The sequence below is a fragment of the Pocillopora damicornis genome, chromosome 6, assembly GCF_964200805.1.
Source record: "Pocillopora damicornis chromosome 6, jaPocDami1.2, whole genome shotgun sequence".
Lineage (NCBI taxonomy): Eukaryota > Metazoa > Cnidaria > Anthozoa > Scleractinia > Pocilloporidae > Pocillopora > Pocillopora damicornis.
The window spans coordinates 18,904,460-18,925,000 of NC_142675.1; the positions used below are offsets into that span (position 1 = coordinate 18,904,460).

The 20,541-nt window shown below is 38.8% G+C and overlaps 3 protein-coding genes across 20 annotated transcripts in view; all 3 read right to left on the reverse strand.

The window, feature by feature from the left end:
- LOC113674296 (rho guanine nucleotide exchange factor 7) overlaps window positions 1-4,184 on the reverse strand; it is a 35,180-nt gene extending 30,996 nt beyond the window's left edge. For 13 of the 17 annotated variants that reach the window (XM_089211035.1, XM_089211034.1, XM_089211032.1 and 10 more), the window contains exons 1-5: window positions 3,747-4,184; window positions 3,546-3,638; window positions 3,320-3,404; window positions 1,164-1,261; window positions 143-217 (exon numbers count right to left, since the gene is read on the reverse strand). In XM_089211035.1, coding sequence (XP_089067161.1) covers window positions 143-217; window positions 1,164-1,261; window positions 3,320-3,404; window positions 3,546-3,638; window positions 3,747-3,917 — 522 coding nt within the window. In that variant the 5' untranslated portion in view covers window positions 3,918-4,184. Of the gene's footprint in view, window positions 1-142; window positions 218-1,163; window positions 1,262-3,004; window positions 3,246-3,319; window positions 3,405-3,545; window positions 3,639-3,746 lie in introns of those variants that run through there. The other 4 variants (XM_089211038.1, XM_089211036.1, XM_089211037.1 and 1 more) reach the window with 1 other exon arrangement.
- Window positions 4,185-5,240: 1,056 nt separating this feature from the next.
- LOC113674008 (uncharacterized) lies at window positions 5,241-13,570 on the reverse strand. The gene is made up of 7 exons (XM_027190485.2): window positions 13,367-13,570; window positions 13,153-13,246; window positions 10,590-10,814; window positions 10,170-10,365; window positions 8,965-9,285; window positions 7,332-8,527; window positions 5,241-6,910 (listed from the first exon to the last, which is right to left on the reverse strand). Exons 1-7 carry the CDS (start codon window positions 13,531-13,533, stop codon window positions 6,851-6,853), a joined length of 2,259 nt encoding a protein of 752 aa, XP_027046286.2. The 5' UTR covers window positions 13,534-13,570; the 3' UTR covers window positions 5,241-6,850.
- Window positions 13,571-17,093: 3,523 nt separating this feature from the next.
- LOC113673874 (tyrosine-protein kinase HTK16) overlaps window positions 17,094-20,541 on the reverse strand; it is a 14,377-nt gene continuing 10,929 nt past the window's right edge. The window contains exons 9-12 of one of the 2 annotated variants that reach the window (XM_089211040.1): window positions 20,331-20,516; window positions 19,761-19,852; window positions 18,863-18,989; window positions 17,094-18,105 (exon numbers count right to left, since the gene is read on the reverse strand). In XM_089211040.1, coding sequence (XP_089067166.1) covers window positions 17,905-18,105; window positions 18,863-18,989; window positions 19,761-19,852; window positions 20,331-20,516 — 606 coding nt within the window. In that variant the 3' untranslated portion in view covers window positions 17,094-17,904. The remainder of the gene's footprint in view (window positions 18,106-18,862; window positions 18,990-19,760; window positions 19,853-20,330; window positions 20,517-20,541) is intronic. The other variant, XR_016188079.1, reaches the window with a different exon arrangement.

Below are 20,541 nucleotides of genomic sequence, written 5' to 3' on the forward strand. Positions count from 1 at the left end.
ACAGTGGAGGGCTTGAACACAGCTACACTGTCTCCATAAAATAACACAATCTGCATGACCGGGTCTAGGTTTGAAGGGCCCAAAAAAAACTTTCCTGTGGTGCCCCCTTTAAATACATTTGTTACTAAAAATCCTCTCCCACCTCATCTTCATCTCTTCCATTGAATGGAAAGGCTGCTTTTACAAGGTGGATATCAACTCCATAATCTGTCATTTCCTAGGTCAAATAGAAACATTTTCAGAATGCCCCTTTTAGATTATCCCAAGTTCTTATGCATGGCCCACTTGTTAAACTACACATTCAGGTACAACATATGGTTTTTAGACTGGACTAGATAAAGATGTCCAGGTTCATTTACTAGTGGTACTCTTGGGCAGGACACTTTACTCTGCTAGTGCATCTCTATTCCAGAAAATATATGTATGTTATTCACCAACCAGGAGGTCAGTACTGGGTAAATACTGTGCCTGAGGTCTTGGATACCACCCAAGGCCATATGCAAGACAGAGGGCACAGTTTTTGCCAATTGATACTGACCGACCTAGGCTGGTGAATAACTTTTTTTTTCTAAAGCAAAAGAAATGTTTTCCAAAAGAACCTGAATGACTTAGGGCTGTAATTACCACAAGATCCTCCAAAAATGGAACAATTTTTGAGCAAGTAGAAGGTAGAGAAAACAGAGGTAATACAAATCAAAAAGAGAGGCTCAACTGAAACATTTCTATTTGCATAAAAACAAAAAACTTTGAAATATTTTTTTATAAGTATCTGTCATGATCTGACAGAAGAAGCCTGCGCATACTTTTGAAAAAACATAAGAAATGGTTTGGCGAGCAAATAAGTTAAAAATTTGCTCAGAGTTTAACAACAAACAAATTATTTTGGAGAATTCAGATACTATCTGAATGAAAGTTCTATTGATTAATGTAACTGATAAGTGTAAATACCCTTTTTTACCTGATTTTTACTAGGGCAAGCTCTCAGTGCATTGGATCGCTAATGCTTGAAAGACTATGTAAAACTAAGTTACATTTTCAAAGGTACTTAAAAAAGCTTAAAAACAACTAGTAAAAGGTTAAATATCTCTGGCTTGTGTTGGACCATTACTACACTCACAAAAAAATATATATCAATTGTAATCACTCATCCTCTCTGTACTTACAAGGTGTCTTGTGTCGTCAACAACTTCTTTTTCTGACTCTTGTGCTGAATCAATAGTGGTTACTTCATGATGAGTAAACTGCTTTCCCATGCCATATCCTGAATATAGCAACATCAAAAATGGTTAAAAGGGTCATTTCTCACAGTTTATTAGACCTCTTTGACAATGCCATTCTTCCAAGATTTTTCCAAACATTTTTTCACTATTGACAAAAATAAACTTATTTTTTGGTTTCTGTATGGTATGCACTAAAACAATATTAACCTCTGTGTAGGTGAAAATGGTGGCTTTTTACCTCCACTTTGTTGAATAATTGTTCAGCAATGAAAATTGAAGAACTGTTTTTCTCTGTTCAGTAAGAATCTTATATAAACACTTCTTTGTTTGTGTGTCACAATAAAAACTTCTGGATCACCAGCAATTGTGTCACCCCCATTAAGACTGTTTTTTTTTCATCAACCAAAGTAATTCATTTTGGCCTACCTAAATAGGTATTACCTTTCCTACAAGTATAGGGCTGAAGCTGAAGAGGGGCTAATGCTTGAAACAACTTACATTATCAATTTCAAAATTTAACTGATGATTTTAAATGATTAAAGGGGGTAAGTTTCTAAAGAAACTGTTGTGCTACTTCCTGGGGGGAGTATAACAAGATAACTTTGAATTTATCAACTGAGTTGATAATGTAAATTGGCTACCATAAAGATTATCAAAGCTGATGTTTTGAGCATTAGACCTTGGTCAGAGCAAGAGGCTAACGCTGCTGAAAATTAAAGTTATCTTGATGATGTTAAAGTTGTCTTGATATAAAACCAAATTCTCATATCAAAAAGAAAATGCTGGGGATTAGCCAAGGACAATTCTCTATCAAGTCCACATCACACACATCACACACTAAAACAATGTTGGGTAAGAGTGCTGGCAGTAAACTTCAATTGTACAGAATGAGATATACCTCAAGTTCTTTTGTTCAGAACAATAGACGACCATGTTAACTTTATGAGTTAGCTGAGTGGAAAGGTTCAAAAATTATTTTGTTGTCAATTCCTAATAGCTATCTAAAGATCACTGAAGAATTATGAAAAGTGAGTGATAAAATCTGATGTGTAACCACGGAAGACAAGTGTGCAGTATCGATAATATTTTTCTTTGGTCAACTTACGAAGTGTAGCCTTGACTTTCCGAAGCATAGAAGTAAACTTTTCTCTATGGATAAATCGCTGTAGGCTTTCACGTTGATTTGCAGATGACGAATTGAATTCAAACATCGATCAAGGTTTTAAAAAGCTTGTGTCAAAATGAAATACTGAATCAAGTGTGTTGGAAGGTTCAGTCAATTTTACTTCCCTTTCATGCACGAGTATTAATATGTATATGACATTCAAAACTTCTTCTGTCGCAAAACAAAAGCGTAATTACCAAATACGGATTTTCCTTGAATATCAGTTCACTTCCTTTCGGAAAATCATGAGAGTTTGACAAATTCACGATCGCTCGACGTAAAAAGTAGTGAATCTCAAGCTTGAAAATTGTTCACGCCTCATCATATCACGTATTTCGAAACAAGTTACCTTTGCAATCAGCAAAAGTAACTTTTCGTCTATAGTCAACCCTATTACTTCTTCCTGTTACAAAATCGTGAAAAGCCAACTGTTGTTTGCCAGTGGAACAAAAACTCGGTTATAAATACAATAAATAGGTACTAAAATATCGCTTCAATTCACTTTGCAAGTAGAACACTGAAAGGTAAGCACGTCATACCCCTAACTGTCATAATTTATGGCAGTAAAACCCAAGCCTTGACGCCAAACAACAGTAAACAAGTGTGTGCTCGTGCCTACCTTTGAGAAAATTCGCGAACAACCACAACAGATCAAACTGATCCAAAAGTTTGAGCGTGCGAGGCGGACAAGGAACCCCGTAGCTTTCATGCAACAACAAACAGGAACCAATCTCTATAAACACGCTCTAAAAGCTAGTTGTACAAATCTATCAGTTTCGAATCAGAATTTATGCTGAGAGCTGAACCTAATGTCACGATCTAGCGCTTTGTTCGTACATAGCACATGACAATCAATCAATGAAAGTTGACAGAAAATATATTTAGCCTTAGGGAGAGTCTGAGTGAGAGAGAGATAACTTTACAGATCACGTACCGTTGGCCACATTTTCAAGGCAGTCAAGAGTCCGTAGAACACGAAGGAACCCTTCTTCAGAGTCGAGATCGTTCGGAGTGAAAATCTATACACACAAAAACATGGCGTATGTTAATTTCGACTTGCTGAGCGTGCTCAGAGAGGGCATGAAATTTTAATATCGGAACGCTGATGTTTATTTAAAATAGTCATAATGTGAGAAAATTATTCATTTTCGGTATCAAACCTCGTTGTCTTTCAGTTGCAGATCTTGGCAGGCGATCAGAAATGAGCTGAAGTTCTCCAAGCGCTCCTCTTCGGAAAGTGGTTCCTGGTAGATCTACGACGAGAACGACCAGCGGAAAAATTGTGAAATTGACCACACTCATTTACATGACAAAATACCGAAACAGATCTCATTGCTGTTGATAAATAGTCCCTCTCTCACCTTGTTTATTGTCCCTGGCTTCAACCGATTCACCAAACGGCAGAGTATTGAGCCGTCTTTCAAAATATCCCGCAGATAGCTGTCAAACTCATGATCGGCAGCTTTTTGCCGCTGTTCCAAAAGACCCAAAGCGACAAACCAGCTCCCGATTTCGCGCGGTTTAAGCCGCATATTTTTTTAAACTTCGCCGATCAGGGGTTCGAAATCTGCACAGCGATTACAGCGCTGAGAAAAATAAACCCTCACCCACCGAGCCTGAGGTGGTTTGACCAAAAGGGTGTAACGACACACCTCGCTAATAATTATGCTATCCGGGATTAAGAAACAGGCATCATTCAGGTTACGCGCCAAATATTTTGTAATTGTTCAATAATACTTGGGACGAAAATCTGTACTATTAAGTGACTACAAATCAAAGTAAATATCTCCTGATTTTAATGGTTTCAACAATGGATTTAAGTTGTTATAGCGATGACTTCTCCGTCTTCAACAAATCACGGATAATCGGAGATATACAAACTCAGACAGGTTTTACGCGCGGGAAGTTTTAAAACCGCGATTTCCGGTTCGTGACAAAAGTCGAATACAAATCCTCTTTGTGCATGAATTGTACGAAAAGCTTCATTTTTCACCAAATGACTGATCGCCAAAGTTTTACAAAAACATGGAAACAGAACATACGCGTAGTATCTTGTTTGCTCGGAAGTGCAATTTTGTTTCATTTTCCCTTTTCAATTTGGTTCCCAGGGTCCTCTCTCTTTCCGCTACGAGGGGACGTTGGGAACTAAGTCGACGTCAAATCGTTATAAACTCACACTCTACCGTTCATAACAAATGTTTCTAATATCATCAGTAGTAAAGTACTCACTCGTTCACTGGGGTCTCTCTTTCGTTTTTCGATACTCGTGATTAAAAATAGTGCGCGCGCAGTCTCCATGAAGCAATCTCTGGTACAAAGGCTTCTACGCTTTAAGAGCAAAATTCCTAGTATAGATAACACGTACAAACAATTTCTCGGGAAGCGGCGCTTGAAGCTTTTTTAAAAATGTGAAAACAAAATCACTTTCTTGACCTCATCATGAAATACAGGGATCATATTTTCAATTTTTATTCATCAAGTGATGTGCTACCGGTAATTTTGAAGCGCAGTCAAAGCGTAACTGCAAAGAAATATTGATTAGACTTACTCGTCCCTGGTCGTTTCTTCGTTTTAAAACGCGGCTGCGTGGTTGCGAGAGACCAGCAGTACTACGACAAATGGGACGATGGGGAAAAAGAAGATTGAGGAGAGAGACCGCCTTCCCATCTTTACCTTGTGCGCTCTTCTCACCCACTTCCTTTTTTGATGATATTTTAAAACAGAAAAGAGATGAAGACAGGGGACGGATCAGAGAAAGAAATCCATCTTTGAAGGAGGAAGGGGGGAGGACACTGTTACCACATGGACAAACCAAAGTATAAAACTCCCATCACTCAGCCTACCAAACTAAAACATTGTATAATGCATGTTTATTTGTTCTTCACTTTTGTCACTTAACATCTTTCCTATTAGGATTTCCATGGAAGGAAAATGACAAATTAAATTTTACAAAAAAACTTCCTAAAAAGTTATTATTAACAAGTGTACTTAACCTACTTAAATGGTTGCAATATACTCTTTTCCAAAATGGCAAATGAAATGCAAAATTAATCATGAGGAGAGATGCTTTCAAAAACTTAGATGACCTTGGTGAATAAATTTCCAGTGTAGTTTGAAATCTCATGTTTTTCATTTTAATCTGCCATCTTGGAGGAGAGTCTACCATATCAAATTTTTTCAACAAAATGTTAGTTGTTAGTATTTCAATACATGAACCTTGGGCAAATGAGGTTCTGGTCAAATTAAGCAACAGACCTGTCTATCTCTGACTAGTATGTTGTTTTACTTTTGCATTTACAGCCATCACCGATACTGTCACACAATGCCAATCCTAACCAATGAGTGACAGCCCACATAATGGATGTAACAAATGCATTATTACTTAGCATTAACAACAAATAACCCTTTAACTCCCAAGATCAGATTTCTAATTCTCCTCTCTGGCTGCTACACATTTCCTTTTAAATTAGTTAAGAGAATTTGGCGCAAAACGAAGATAACAACTCTCTGATAAGTTTGAGTATTCTTATCACCCATTTGCTGGATAATGTAAGACATCAGGAAGAAAGGTTTATCACTTCTGGGAGTTAAAGGGTTAATATTATATAACTACATCCTTTTAAAAGATTACACCTTCATATTTTCCTTCCTAATGCCCAGTTGTGACATGCTTTCAGTATATTGCTTCAAACTACTGTCATTCTGAAGGGAAAAGTGAATATTGTCAGACAAATCATCCCTTAAGATGAAATTGAAAGGATTAGGTGGCAATATTGACTGAACCTGTGTAGAATGACTATTTTTCAGTAAAATTCATTACATTCAAATTATTCTGTTAGAGAGAAGTTTCACATAATTTTCCAAGATTTGCAAGGTCCTACTTTAGCGCTTACTGCATTGTTTACTACCTAACTATTTTCTCATTATTTTTTCATACTACATGTCTACAGTTACAAGCTTTTTTTTCTGCATGGGATGATGGGAACTGATTATGTAATGAGGATGGGAATAATGGGGGGAGGGGTGGGAAGAGGGTGGGTGGTTATGGACAAAGACTTCAGGAGAGTTGGGAGAGGGAGCTTCCTCTGGGGAATTCATTTTGTATATCATAGTTGCATTGCTTGCATTTTGCAAAGTTAAGCCCACATAAATGGCTTCTGAGGGGAATCAGTTTTGTTTCATTTTCAATTTGTCAGGAGGGTTCGTTAAATCTCTCCAAAACTCTATTCTGTTCTCTCTATCTAGAGATCACACAATATGTTCCATAATAAAATATGTTTCATATTTAACAGCAAAGAGTTAACAATGCAATCTATGACAGAAATGACTTAAACAACCAGAAGTTGCCTATAATCTTTCTTTTCTCCTAAAAACAAATTCCACTAAGCCATTTGATCCATCCTTTGTGGCTAAGATCATTTGGGAATTAATTCCAATAACATTGTGACCTAAATCAGCCAGCTTTCTACATAAATGGATTTGTAGACTGTCCTTGTCTTTGCATGCCTTGCTGTGCTCCAGCATTCTAAAATTCAAATAATGTCATTAACTTAAAGAAATGTTTTATAATTAGTCTTGTCAAGGGCATGGAACAAATATAACATATTTATGGCCCAGACTCTTTGGCTTCTCTGTGAAAATACTCCCATATGAAGGAAATACTGGGTCTAATGGTCTTCACTAAAGCATAAACTTGAATCAAATTAAACTATAGCTAGATGTTATTCTGTAAAAGAAAGAGGAGTGGGAGGTTGAGACTGATCATTCTCAATGTAAGGATACACTTCAGGTAGATGGGAATTTGAAATAAAGGCAAAGACCTAGATGATAATGGGAAATGGATATATAGGGCACTTTCAACATGCTTGATGGGGGAAGGTACAGCACCCCGGTTTTGGCCACCATGTCTCCCAAATCTATATTCCAAAAATATTTCAAGCACTTACCATAAATGGATTTGCCTGCGGACTTTGTTGCCATCCCCCTCCAAACTGCTGCATTTGCTGCTGTTGTCCAAACTGACTGCTTCCCATTCCAGACATGTTACCACCAAATGCTGCTCCTCCCTGATTTCCAAATCCACCACTTGGCTGCGCACCAAAGCCTCCAGGAGCTCCAAATCCTGAGGGTTGCTGCTGAGCTCCAAAGCTGTTGCCACTAGACATGGAACTTGCTCCGAATCCACCTGCTGAACCTCCAAACATGGATGTTGGCTGTCCAGTGCCAAATCCCTGACTACCACCAAACCCAGGTTGATTTCCACCAAAGTTCATTTGACCTCTCACTGGAGGTTGTTGTGGTAAGCCACCCCCCATTTTTCCAAACTGTGCTGAAGCCAGTGCTGTCATTCCTGCACCACCAAAGCTGAGATTCTGTTGGGTAGATGTTGGTGGCATACCCATATTTTGGCCACCCATTTGTTGCTGGCCTCCCATGCTACCCCAACCAGACTGCTGGTTTCCACCAAATGATGATTGCTGAGGTGCTGCTGTTAAGTTGCCGAAGCCACCAGTAAAGGATTGAGTGTTGCTAAAAGACTGCTGATTACCAAATCCTGAACTTACAGGCTGACTGCCACCAAAGGATTGTTGACTTCCAAATCCTGAATTAACAGGCTGACTGCCACTGAAGGACTGCTGATTACCAAATCCTGTATTAACAGGCTGATTGCCACTAAAGGAATGCTGATTACCAAATCCTGAACTTGGCTGACTGCCAAATACTGATCCTGTACCTGTGGTTGCACTCATGCTGCTTGCTTGATTCATGCTATTCATGGGACCATTTAGCTGACCAAACCCTGCAGGGCCTCCTCCCAAACCTTGAAATGGATTGGATGGCTGCTGTTGCTGCTGCTGTGGCTGTTTGGGCTGCTGAAAACCTCCAGATACACTTCCAGTTGATGTATTTGAGAAAGGATTTGGTCCACTAGACATTCCAAATGAAGATGAGCCACCTGAACCAAACCCAGTTCCAGTACTGAGGCCTGTGTTACTACCACCACTTGATGGACCAAACAAGTTATCCAACTCACTCAGTGCTGCATACTTGTCTCCTGCTGTGTTTTGGGTAGCTGTGCTTCCAGACGCTGACACAAGTGGACCAAATCCAGCATTTGATGTAGGTTGTGGTTGTGATGGTGCTGAATCGAAGAAGAAAATTAAAACCTCATTCCTCAAAAAAAAAATTTTTTTTTTCTCCTTGCTCTTAATCAAACATTTCAACCTCTGAAACTAATGGGAATTACCTGACTAAAGCCTCTAGTTTTCAGTATTCCTGAGGAATAGGATAGCACACCAATTTGAATCTAAGCAAGGAATCTCCCTCGATTTCCCAGAAAGTTAACAGAAAAAGGACAGATATAAGTTGTAGGCAACTGGAAAACAGGATCATATATATAGTATGATATCTGGCAAAAAATTGCTTCAAATCCACTGAAAAATCTTGATGTGACCTAAAAGATGCATTGCTTATATCAAATTTTCTGTGCTGAACCATTTTAAGCTTAATGCCTGGGGGAAGTTGCTTGGAAAAATCCTTGTGTTATTCTGGAAGTGAAGTTAAGCCATGTTCTCAAACCTGATGATGGAGGAGCACCAAAGGCATTAAACCCTCCTCCTGATGATGATGGAGGTGATCCAAATGCATCAAACAAATTAGTTTGCTGTTGTGGTTGAGGAGCAGGTTGCTGCTGCTGCTGGGGAGGGGCCCCAAATGCAGCAAAACTTGGCTGAGATTGTTGAGCAGGTTGGGGAGCTGATGATCCAAATGGATCAAAAGAATTCTGAGCAGGTGCTGCTGCTGGTGCGCCAAACGCATTCTGTGCAGGTGCGGCCGCTGGTGCACCAAATGCATTGAAAGATCCAAAGCCACCTGCCTGTGGTGGTGATCCAAACTGACCTGAAAAAAAAAAATTACCAGCACTGGTGTAAACATATTTTCAGAATACACAAATACTTAATATCATTAGAGCTAAAAAATTTTGATGTTAGCTCCAACCAAAATTTTCTTCGCATACTGTCTGCTTGCAACAATTGGTCACTGAGCAATATCACAGTATCACACTGAGCAATACCACAGTATCACATTGAGCAATATCACAGTAAAACCTGTAATTGGAACTTGCAAATTTTTTGAAGCAGACTGATAATTACAACACCAAGTTGTATAACAGTACTGAAAGATAGCATGAGAAAGAAAATAGGGTTTGAGTTTGTGTTTAACCCTTCAACTGATTAAAATCTAACTTCTCCCTGTAATATCCATGCATTATCCAACATACAGGTAATAAGAAGACTCAAACTTATCATGTAAAAGTTTTTTCTTGATCTAAGACCAAATTCTTGTAACTTATTGACAAGGAAATGTGTAGCAACCAGAGAAGATAATTAACAATCAGATCATGGAACTTAATGGGTTACATCATATCATAAAAAAATTTCCTTTCAGACTCCTTTTCCTTGAGATACCATCAAATGCACTGACAGAGGTAATATTTTTCTAACACCTAAAAAGCATATTATTTTCAAGTGGATCTTGTTTGAGTTTTCTAAAGTTTGGTGGAAAAATTAGGTTCACATCGGACTGTTTACATTCTTGCCAACCAAACTGAATGGCAATGTATTTACCAGGACATTGAAAGGAGTATCTAAACCTTGATCATTGTCGAAGACAAAAGCTTCCTGGATACAATACTAAATTTTCATCCATAGCACAAAAAGAAACATAAGGTTTGCAGCTGTGAGAATTTGGCTGTTAGAAAAAGAGGTAAACTGTGTTCTAACCCTGTGGTTGTGGAGTTGCAAAGGGATCTCCTCCTAAGTCACCCAGTAGATCCACCGATGGAGGCTTTGGTGGAGCTGGTTGTGGAGCTGGTTGTGCAGCAGGCTGTGCAGTACCAGGGGGTGGAGCAACAGATACTGGTGTTGGTGAAGCACCTGTTTGGCTTCCCGTGCGAGGTCTCTCTCTTGTTGCCTGTGCCTGAGTGAAAAGCAACAAGATTCAGTCATATTATGGATATGTGCTCAAATTCCCCTTCTGATTTACAAGAAAATATGTGACAGTCAGTCACAAGAATTACTGACTGGATCTTGCCAGTTTAAGGGTTAATAACATTGATAATAACATCTTTAACAGTTTTAAATATCAATTTAGTTTTTAAAAGGAACAAGATCTGCTAAATGGGCATGAACTTTTAAACTTACTTGGACTGTTACAGGAGGGGTATTTTCTCCTAAAAGTTGCTTCAGTGGCTTGGGTTCTGGTGCTGACTGGCTTGTGTTGTTAGCTATGGCTTGCTGAGGGGGCATATACCATCTTTTTCTCTCATATTTCTGGACCATAAAATCTTTTATTTTTTGTTCGTCTCTGGACTCTGGTTCTGCTGGTGCTGAAGAGTTCCACAATCCCAACCATACCTTTTTACAATACTGCAAAGTGCAAAAAAGGAAAAAAAAATACTTTTCATGCTAGTTCCTAAGTAAAAAATAGCACATTCTCAAAACTAACATACAGGTATTTGTATCATAATTTAGACCTAATAGATTCTGTAAAAGAGTTGTTTCTATTCCCAAGAGGATGGATTCCTTGAAACTTTTAAACACATTAGCAGGTATACTAAATCATTTTATTTACACAGAAAATATAATTACAACAACCATTTGTACCAAGAGACAAAATGAGGAAACAGCATCAATTGATTGTTATCCCAATTCTAATGACAAACAAATTAAAAAATAATGTATGCATTTACAACCACCAGCAGTAAAAGTCAGCATGAAATGTGTACCTCAGAGCTGAATTCATAACTGCAAGGGCACCGAAAATAATTGGAAATTTCTGAACTGGAATAAGTGATACATTTTTCACATTTGTATATATTCAATAACTAATAATAATTTAGCAAAACCCATCGACACGTCTTTGTAATGATGATCATAAAAAGTTCTTGCATGCTCCATTTAACTTCAGAAATTTTCTCTACAGTTAACCACTGACTGCGAATTTTAAACAGCAGCAAGAGATGTTTATCAATGCACAGCAAGGGAACAATACCATTCAAAAGAATATTTTGTCTTTATCTGAAAGTTAATAGAGCATTTTTTTTTTTTAGTCTCTATTTAGAAAATATCTATCTGTTATTCAATCTGAACACCGGAAAAAGCAGATAGTAATGTTCAGCAAATTTCACTCATTAGAGGAACCCGTCCTGAATAAAACCTTGGGAACCAGTCCTTTTAAAAATGGATTTCCTTGTCAACTTGCTTATTCAAAACAAAATTGTAAAATTCTAAGTTATTTTCCAGACAACAATTAAATTAAGCTTTGTGCTCAAATGCAATTTTCCCTTTTTTCTTTTAATATTATATTAGTATTGTTGTGAGCAAACCACATAATATAAAAGGTATGCTAAATTAAGGTAATTATTATTAATAGAGATATATCAGTTTGAAAATCCTGTAATGGTTTGAGAACTGGGATTCCCTTTTTAAATTTGGCTTTCAAAATATACTGTCAGTATTTCCTTTCTTCTTAATATTAAATATGACATCTTTGGAAAGAGTAAGCCTATGAAAAATTTCACTTTTCAATTGTTTGAAATTTAAAGCTGAGTTTTGTCTATGGCAACCAGTGACTGCATGATGTTTTGAGAAATAAACAAGGGAAGGGTTGTGTATTTATTTGACAAGTCTTCATTGATATCATTACAATACAGAGAGCACCTACACCCTGGTAGTAAATTAGAACAATCAAGATGTTTTGAATGCAGTCTGTATGGGTAGTATTTGTTTTATGCTGAAAATACCATCAACATTTTTAAGAAACAAAAAGACAAGATTCTTTCCTTTGAAATTATCAGCGCATTGATGCCTATAAATTTTAATGTTCAGTTGCAAATGTGTACATTAATTAATCGATTTCTATGTTTTGCAGCAGTTTAAAACAGCCTGACCAAGCTTAAGAAACAAAAAGCCAGCGCATCAAGAGTAAATCACGCGAGAAATCAAAGTCTTAAATGTACGTGTGATTTATCAATTGAATGAATCAAAAAACGGCCGACTACTATCGCTTTCAATTTGGAATATCTTTGCTTTGTCTTCGATTTGTGGCGAACAATGCAACCACAAGGAACTATATAATGATCTCGCGCCATTTTTGTATACAGATCGCTAAGCGGAGTGTATTTTGCTCTGTAATTCGACCCAATTTACTCCATTCTGTTTTAAAAGTAAAAAGGCGTTGAAATATTGACAATATTGTTCATTCGGACTAAATAAGTACAAACGTACAGATACAAAGCGAAACTAACATGATAGATATCGCCAAGGCAGATTCCAATTAGTCACGAATTGTCACGGCTGGAAGATATGACCGGTTGTTAACTTTTTGGCAGACCATGCTGTACGATATCGTGTTTTATCAATAATCACATATTTTGACTCACTTTCTTGGATCCCAATGTGCTAACTACGTATCATAGGCCATAATAAAACTGGCTAAGTTTTATATTGTACAAACCGTTGGCACGAATGTGGAATTGAACTGAGCTAGAAAACAGTGTAAGCTCGAGGGTGTTACAACCAAATATCTCATTTATTGCGAAGAATTTGAGCATCCATCGAGTAAGAAACAAGCAAAAACCGCCCTAAATAACTCTAAATAAGAATTAAAGTCCGCTAAGGGATCTAATGATCGAAAACTACGTACCGCTTCATTTTACTAAAGTTCTAAACTCGTGTCTTATAAACCACGTAGACGAGACTTTACCTCGTTTCCCGTTCCTTGTAGATTTTCTATTTCTTGTGGAGTAAAGCTTGTCATCGAAATTGATTTTACTCGATAAGGAGGGTTTAGCCCACGTCTGTATAAACACAAAACAAAATAGGGAAATAATTAACGTTTAGTAGAGTTACATAGCCAAATCATTCAACTCTGTAGAATACGAGAAAAGTCGGCGAAAATTCATGCCAACTCTACTCACAAAATGCCGCTACATGATGTACAAACGAAAGATCCTATAGTGGTATTCACATATGTAGGTCCCCTCTGTCCACAATCGAAACATTTTTTGTTGTGGGGTAAAGCTGCGAGATCTCGAAGAAGTTTCAAGTTTTTCTCGTCCTGCTTTTTCTTGGCAGAAGCCATCATGGATGTTGCTCGGCCAGCGTATCTTGCACTGCGCAAGTCTTGTGAGTAAATTGCAGGGGAGGGGTAGAGTTTGCCCCATCGGTCACGCAACTTGGTCACGTAACCATTCTTTTTGCGTGCCGTTATTTTAAAATCAATTTATTTATTAATTTTCTTTATTCGTTTTTTGTTGTTGTTTTTTAACACGATTTGTCTCCTTCTTTTCCTTTTTTACTCCTTTTTTTCGGGGGATGGGGAGCGGGGGGAGACAGCACTTTAAACCAAAATATTTTATGAACAAGAGGAACATGATCCACGCGATTCTCTCCAGAGGTCGTAATTCAATTCATTGCAAAGTTAAAGGAAACATCTAAACTAGAAACTAAGACAAGCTACGTAAACGAAGGTCACCCACCCTTCCTTTATTTACAATTTAATTACACGATCGAATTGGCGACTCAATTTTGCATAAATCGCGTCACAAACAATGAAAAGGAGGCGGAAGTAACGTCAAGTAATAATTCGGCATTTCCTGCAGTTGCTATAGATACATCCTGATATTGGACTGGTTATAGATACTACTCTTCGCAGCTATTTGAGTGAAATGATTGAGATATTTTGAAGAGGAACCGATCATTTTAGAGCACCATAACAAACACATTACGAAGACGTCTCGTAGATTTCTGAAAGAACTGATGTTTTTCCTCCCAAATTCTGAAGTTTTGTGGAAGGTACAATCTTGAACAAAGGTTTTTTTTCATGGAATGACGAAATCCTATTATACTTTGAATATCTGCGAAAACAGTTTCAGGCAAGGCTTTAATACTTAACAAGCTGAATGATACACGCATTTTGATTCGATTTTACTTTTGATCTCTAGGATAACAGGTGGATATGATGTCATTGATGAAAACATTTTTCTGCTTCTCAGTATGAAAACCAAATAGATTTCATGATCCGTGCGCTGTTCAGCAACAGATCATAAAAGGTGTCAAAGTGTATCAGAAACATTATTGACATACTCCGCTGCGCTTCGAGTGCCACTTACTTGTTCCTATCACATTTCGACGTCAACAGTGATCTATTGCTAGACAGACGTACAGAAATATGGAAACTATTTTGTTAATTGGAGAAAGATGTTTTTTTGTCTTGCCACGAGCATGGGACAAAGAAAAAATTCTGAGTCCCCATGTGGAATCGAACCTCAGACCATCGGATTTCGCGTTCCGATGCTCTACCACTCCACGGTGAGCGAGGTCTATTACGAAGTTCATAGAAGAGCGTTCCCAATAGGGTTCTTCAATCCTGCGGTCCCGACTAAAATTGTCTCTCAATCCTGTAATCCCAAAGGTTTATACTGGCCAATCCCGATCCCGATCATACATTTTGTCCAGGCCCATTTCCTAAACCGAAAAGAGCCTTTCCGGTGAGTGATGATTTTCTCAACCAGCATTGATCCGTTGAAGTCTATAGTCGCCATAAGGCGTGAGTTTATTTCTTTTCACCAAAATCATGATTCATGATTTAGAAGTTTTTAAAGTTTTGCACGAATAACGTAGGCTAGTCACGGTACTTCCTTTCATTAAACTTCGATCACGGACAAACTTATAGGTACAGGCAGGTCAGTATCAAAGAAACGAATTAAAATTTCAACAAGTGCACAAAACTCAAAAGGTCACGGCAATCCCATAGTTCCATAACAACGGAGATAAAGAAAAATTAACTGAACAAAATTCTGCTGTTGAAGCGAATACTTTTTCCAAAGCGGGAACCTCTTTCGAGGTAAAAATCAGCCTCTTGTTCGAAAGATGGAATGTCATCATCATCACTCGGGGAATCGTTCTCCAATATTCCATCTTCCTCTTCGTCTTGTTTCCCGCTGTTTTCTTGCTGCTCCTCGAAGTCAGAACGTTCGAGGCTGACCGGTTCGACTGGCTGAATTTCTCTCTAATGGAGGTACGACGGGAAGTTCCAGCTCTTGCCATCGTTGTTTCCTGTCTGACAGAGAGCTGAGGCACTGGTGCAACAAATGTTTACGCCCAGTCCCTTATCTTCTGTATGCTCTGTGGTGCCATCGGAACTGGTGGTAACAGTTGAATTGCTGATCAGGATATCAAGAATTTGGATTTGTTAAATAGAACGCCGCCCAATGGGTTGTCCTCATTAAGCCCTCTTAGGCCACATTTCCAAAGTTCCTTCGGTGGTCTAACCCTGTGAAAAGATTATCTTTGTGATGCACAACCGAGTGAATATTCTTCATATCTAGTGTCATGTAACTCAGCAGGTTAAGAGGATCGTATCGGTATAATGCTGAGATTTGCTGGAGGTTTTTCAACGTCGTTAAGCATTCAATTGACGCAGCAGTCTTAGACCACGTTACCCTGTGGCCATTGAGGATTTTGATAAATCGGCAACTTCGTTTCTGATATAATTTTCATCCTCGCGCAATATCTAAAGAGTATCACTGAGCAGCCCGACCGCCTCTTAAATGCTGGGGAGCCTGTATGCCTGGTGCTTTTCATGACTGAGAGGATCAATTTCTTCATAAATTCTCGTCAACGGACATCCCGGTTCTCAGTTCGTTTAAGAGATTATTTCCCGAATCCCGCTCCTCATCATCAAAATCGCTGATTCCCGTGTTCTGTTCATAATAGCAATCCCGCATCTCGCCCCCTTCTTACTTTAAATTCCCGGATCCCGGCCTTTAAATAAGCTTAATCCTGGATCCCGAAAAACCTATTGGAGACCCTCATAGGACACGCGTCCGGCATGCTGCAAGGATCAGCAATGTCGATAGCGTAATGACTGTTGATGGAAATAAGAGAAATGATAAGTTTTGAGCTCGGTAAAGAAATAGAGAAAGATGTTTTATTCGTCTTGTCACGAGCGTGGGACAAAGGAAAAAAATTCCGAGTCCCCATGTGGAATCGAACCTCAGACCTTCGGATTCCGCGCTCCGATGCTCCACCACTGAACTGTGAGACTCCACGGTGAGCAAGGTTCATTACGAAGTTCATATGACACGTGTCCTGCATACTGCTATGTTGTTAATTACTACAAGTTTTTTGTCTGGCGTAAGTTATCGGTCGGCAGGTTTTACTTTTCGATTCGTTAGCGCACGAGATAGATGGTATCAAATACGTTGGGATGCAATGCTGAATATCCCCAATTGCGTATCTCATGACTCTATAATATGAATATATGAATATCGTATATTTGAACAGCGGATCAATAAATAAAGATAAGAGTGATCGTTGCAGTTGTTAACGCTACCTTGACGGTATCAAAAATAAAGTCTAAAAAAATACAGGCTTGTACGTAGTAGTGTTTATATGTGTGCTGATCACTCTCATCTCTATTTGTGCGCATGTATGTGGATGAAGCAACAAGCAAGCGGGCCAATGTCTACTCAAAGTCTCCGTCAACTACTTCGTTTCGTCTTGCCAAGCAACGCTTTTTTCCTTCCAACGTTGCGTGAGGACACCAAGCAAAGGCAATAAGGGGGACAATGGGATGCTCAGGGTTTTGTGAAGGGCATGATTCCGGACATAATAGATGAGTAACCAGCAGTAAGCTTCATATTTGGTTTACGTTTTACCAAACACGTAAAACGTTTTCGGCACTTTATTTCGCACCTTGGATTCTCAGTATTATTTTAGGTGTATTTTAAACTAGTCCAAGCGGTAAACTAATTCTAGTTTCTAAACTTTTTCCTGCAAAGAAAAGAGAGACGGCCTGGAAATAAAAAGAAAAATTCAGAGAAAACACTACTACAACATGTGTCATCTGGATGTACAGATAAATGGATCAGAGTCAATCAGAACTTTTGACAAAATTTAACTCCTCACAAGGGCAGGTTTGGACACCTTTGCAAAATTGTTAAACAATCAAAACATCAATAAAATATCAAAACATCAATAAAATATTAAAATCGAACGATATCAAGTTTGCATAGCATGAAAAAGAACTTCTACCTGAAAATTATTGCTCTAAAAGCTCTTCGATTTTTGAACAAAAAAAATACACTTTTTTCACCTCTTTGGCGAGAAGACTAGACGACCATTTTCCACCAGGGTCTATTGGTTCCTTTTTGCCAGCACAGCCGGCCCTCCACTCCATTGGCTTGTCCTTCTTTCTCTGTCAACATTTTTTCGGTTTTTACTTTTTCATTGAAGTAAATATTTATTTGATTTCCTATTCTAGCAGACTAACGCGATGTATTTTTTTTTTCGCGGCTTGCATGACGCCAGTCTCTAAAAGCGTCACGTCACGCAAGACCATAAATTCGAAACAAATGGGATACAAAGAGCACTTCAATTTCTAGAACTTGGAAAACCACCTCTATGCTTTAGTTCCTTTATCCTACAATGAATCAATTACTATTTCTGTTGATTAGCTGGTGGATTTATCTTTTAAAGGCAGCTTTACATCGGCGTAAAAGGGATTTGTGCTGAAAATATTGTGCAGCTCTGCAAACGTTGGTCTCTTCTCTGGCTTTAGATCCCAGCATTGGAGCATCAGTGAATAGGTCTGTTCTGGGCATGCGTCAGGTCTTTCAAGCCGATTGTTGTCTTCCTCCAACATACGTATTACCTGAAGCGGAAAGAAAATTTCACTCAAAAAAGATTTAGCAGCAATTTCATGGAATGCCAAATAAAAATTTTCAGCTTTGTCATGAGCTGATCGGCGAGACATCGGCAACTGGGTCAACCCATTTCGCCACCGTGAAATAGACCCCTAAGCGTAACCGTCTGTAAAGAATAACCCATCTGGAACATGTATAATGCAGGATGGCAAATAACCAGCTTGACAAATGTAATCGTGTCTCTGTAACTTCAACCCTCCCAAAAAATTAAGAGTGGTCTGTTCTTCGGATTTTAAGTGAAAAGGCAGATCCGCCATATTGTTACTTTGGCGTATTTATCGGTCTGTAATAGAGATTTAGCCCGCTTGTACGCTCGCGTAACTGGTCTGTTTTTTTTTTCCGTCATTTTGTTCAGGTTTTTATCCTTACTTCCCTCCAAAGTGATAATAATAGTAACAAAGTTTATATTCTTGAGCATGAATAAGTATTAGGCCCTTCTCATTTCATTTTAACCCGAGGCACTAAAATGACTCTGAGTCGGGCCCTAAACGTATTTATGCCCGCGAGCAAAAACTCTATTGTTTCATTGCCTTTTAATTTTTGAAGAAAACCACTACAACAGGCAGAAACTTCGGTTCAAAAAAGGAAATACACCTGCCAAAAAGAATCTCAGAAAAAGACAACTTTTAGTTTCTTGACGAATCAACCCTTGCGTTTTGAAGACCCCCAATCGATGAAATAGTATCTTTAAAAACTTTCACTCACCTCACCCCCTGACATCTCACCATATGGTAACTGACCAAACGAGTACATCTCCCACAGTGTCACACCATAGCTCCAGACGTCACTCTGATGCGAGAACGTTCCGAAGTTAATAGATTCCGGTGCATACCTAAGAGAAGTTTGTCAGTTATGGGTTCAATTTGACACTTCAACTCCCAAGATCTGATCGTTAATTCTCCCCTCTATTTGCTACACATTTCCTCGTAAATTTGTTACCAGAATTTTGTGTTGCATCATGATAATAACTTCTACCTGGTAAGTTTGTGTATTCTCGTTACCTGTTAGCTGGATGACGTACGGATATCGTAGGGAGAAGTTACTTGTTAAACACCTCTAGGAGTTAGAGCATTAAGCTTGTGAGTTGAGAAAGACAAACGAGATCTTTTTTTCGCGTGATTCGAATTCCACGAGCTTCCCTCCAGAGAGATGTTCCCTTCCGACGCTTAGTCGCCGATTCATCGGCGATTGCGCGATTGAGGAGGCGAGCGTGGCCTAGTGGTTAGGGCGCTGCACTTGTAAGCCGGAGGTCCCGGGTTCAAGTCCTCCTCCCTGCCACTGGATGGATTTGTCTTCGGTGGCCCCGAATTCAACTCCTGCACGCTTTGTAAATAGCCAACTGGTCTGCCTCCTACCAGTTGGGGTTTTTAACGAGTTTCTGTTCATTTACGATATTTGTTTCCTTATTTACAGTGTTCCCAATTAGCACAGCAGTGCTAAAATACACTGACACTTAAATAAAGTTTATTATTATTATTATTATTATTATTATTATTATTATTATTATTACAGGAGTAATTCGTGTCGCAAACGCCCCTTAGCTACACTTAAACAGACACACTTACACAAACCCTTATCTCAGAGAAAATGAAAGCAAACCCACCACTTAACTGGCCAGCGGCCACCTTGTGAAGCTTTGTAGTAGTCGCTTCCCGAGCCAGTAGCACGAGACAGACCGAAATCGCTAATTTTTACCTAAGGAGAGTACCAAGGGGAAAAAAAAAAGACATTAAAAAGTTCAGAAAAAGACTTCAGTGGTGCACATGGATACTGACGCTGTTACAACAATCAGCTACTCAATCCATGTTTACTTCCTCACAAGAAGAGTCCTGAGAAAAAGTGCTTCTAAAGTATTTGCTGAAGTAATGGGTAGGTTTTTTCCATACAAATTCAAAGCAAGATCCGACACAAGATCCATCAAAGTCGTTATCGCTCCATTCTCCGTCTTTCTTATAATTTGAATGATTTTATAGCCTCTGCGTTTCTAGAGTCTTTTGTAATTTATCACACTCAAAAATAACATATACTGACCACAGAAAAAGCAAACAGCAAGAAACTTGCACATGATACCAGGGAAATCCTCCATCAGATCACGGGCACATAGCTAAGCTTGAGGAGAGCTTGGGCCCCAGCACCACAATATAACACGACATATATACAGTCCTTTCCTTACCTGTTGCTTGGTAGACATGAGGATGTTCCTTGTTGCCAGGTCCCTATGAACGAAGCGCTTCTTTTCCAGGTACATCATACCCCACGCTATCTGAGCAGCCCACAATTTAAGGTCCCTTTGGGAAATTTCTGATTGGTAGTCGATTAGGAAGTCCAGTAAAGCTCCCATCTTCACTAACTCTTGGACCTGTGAAACAGCGAAAGATGCGATT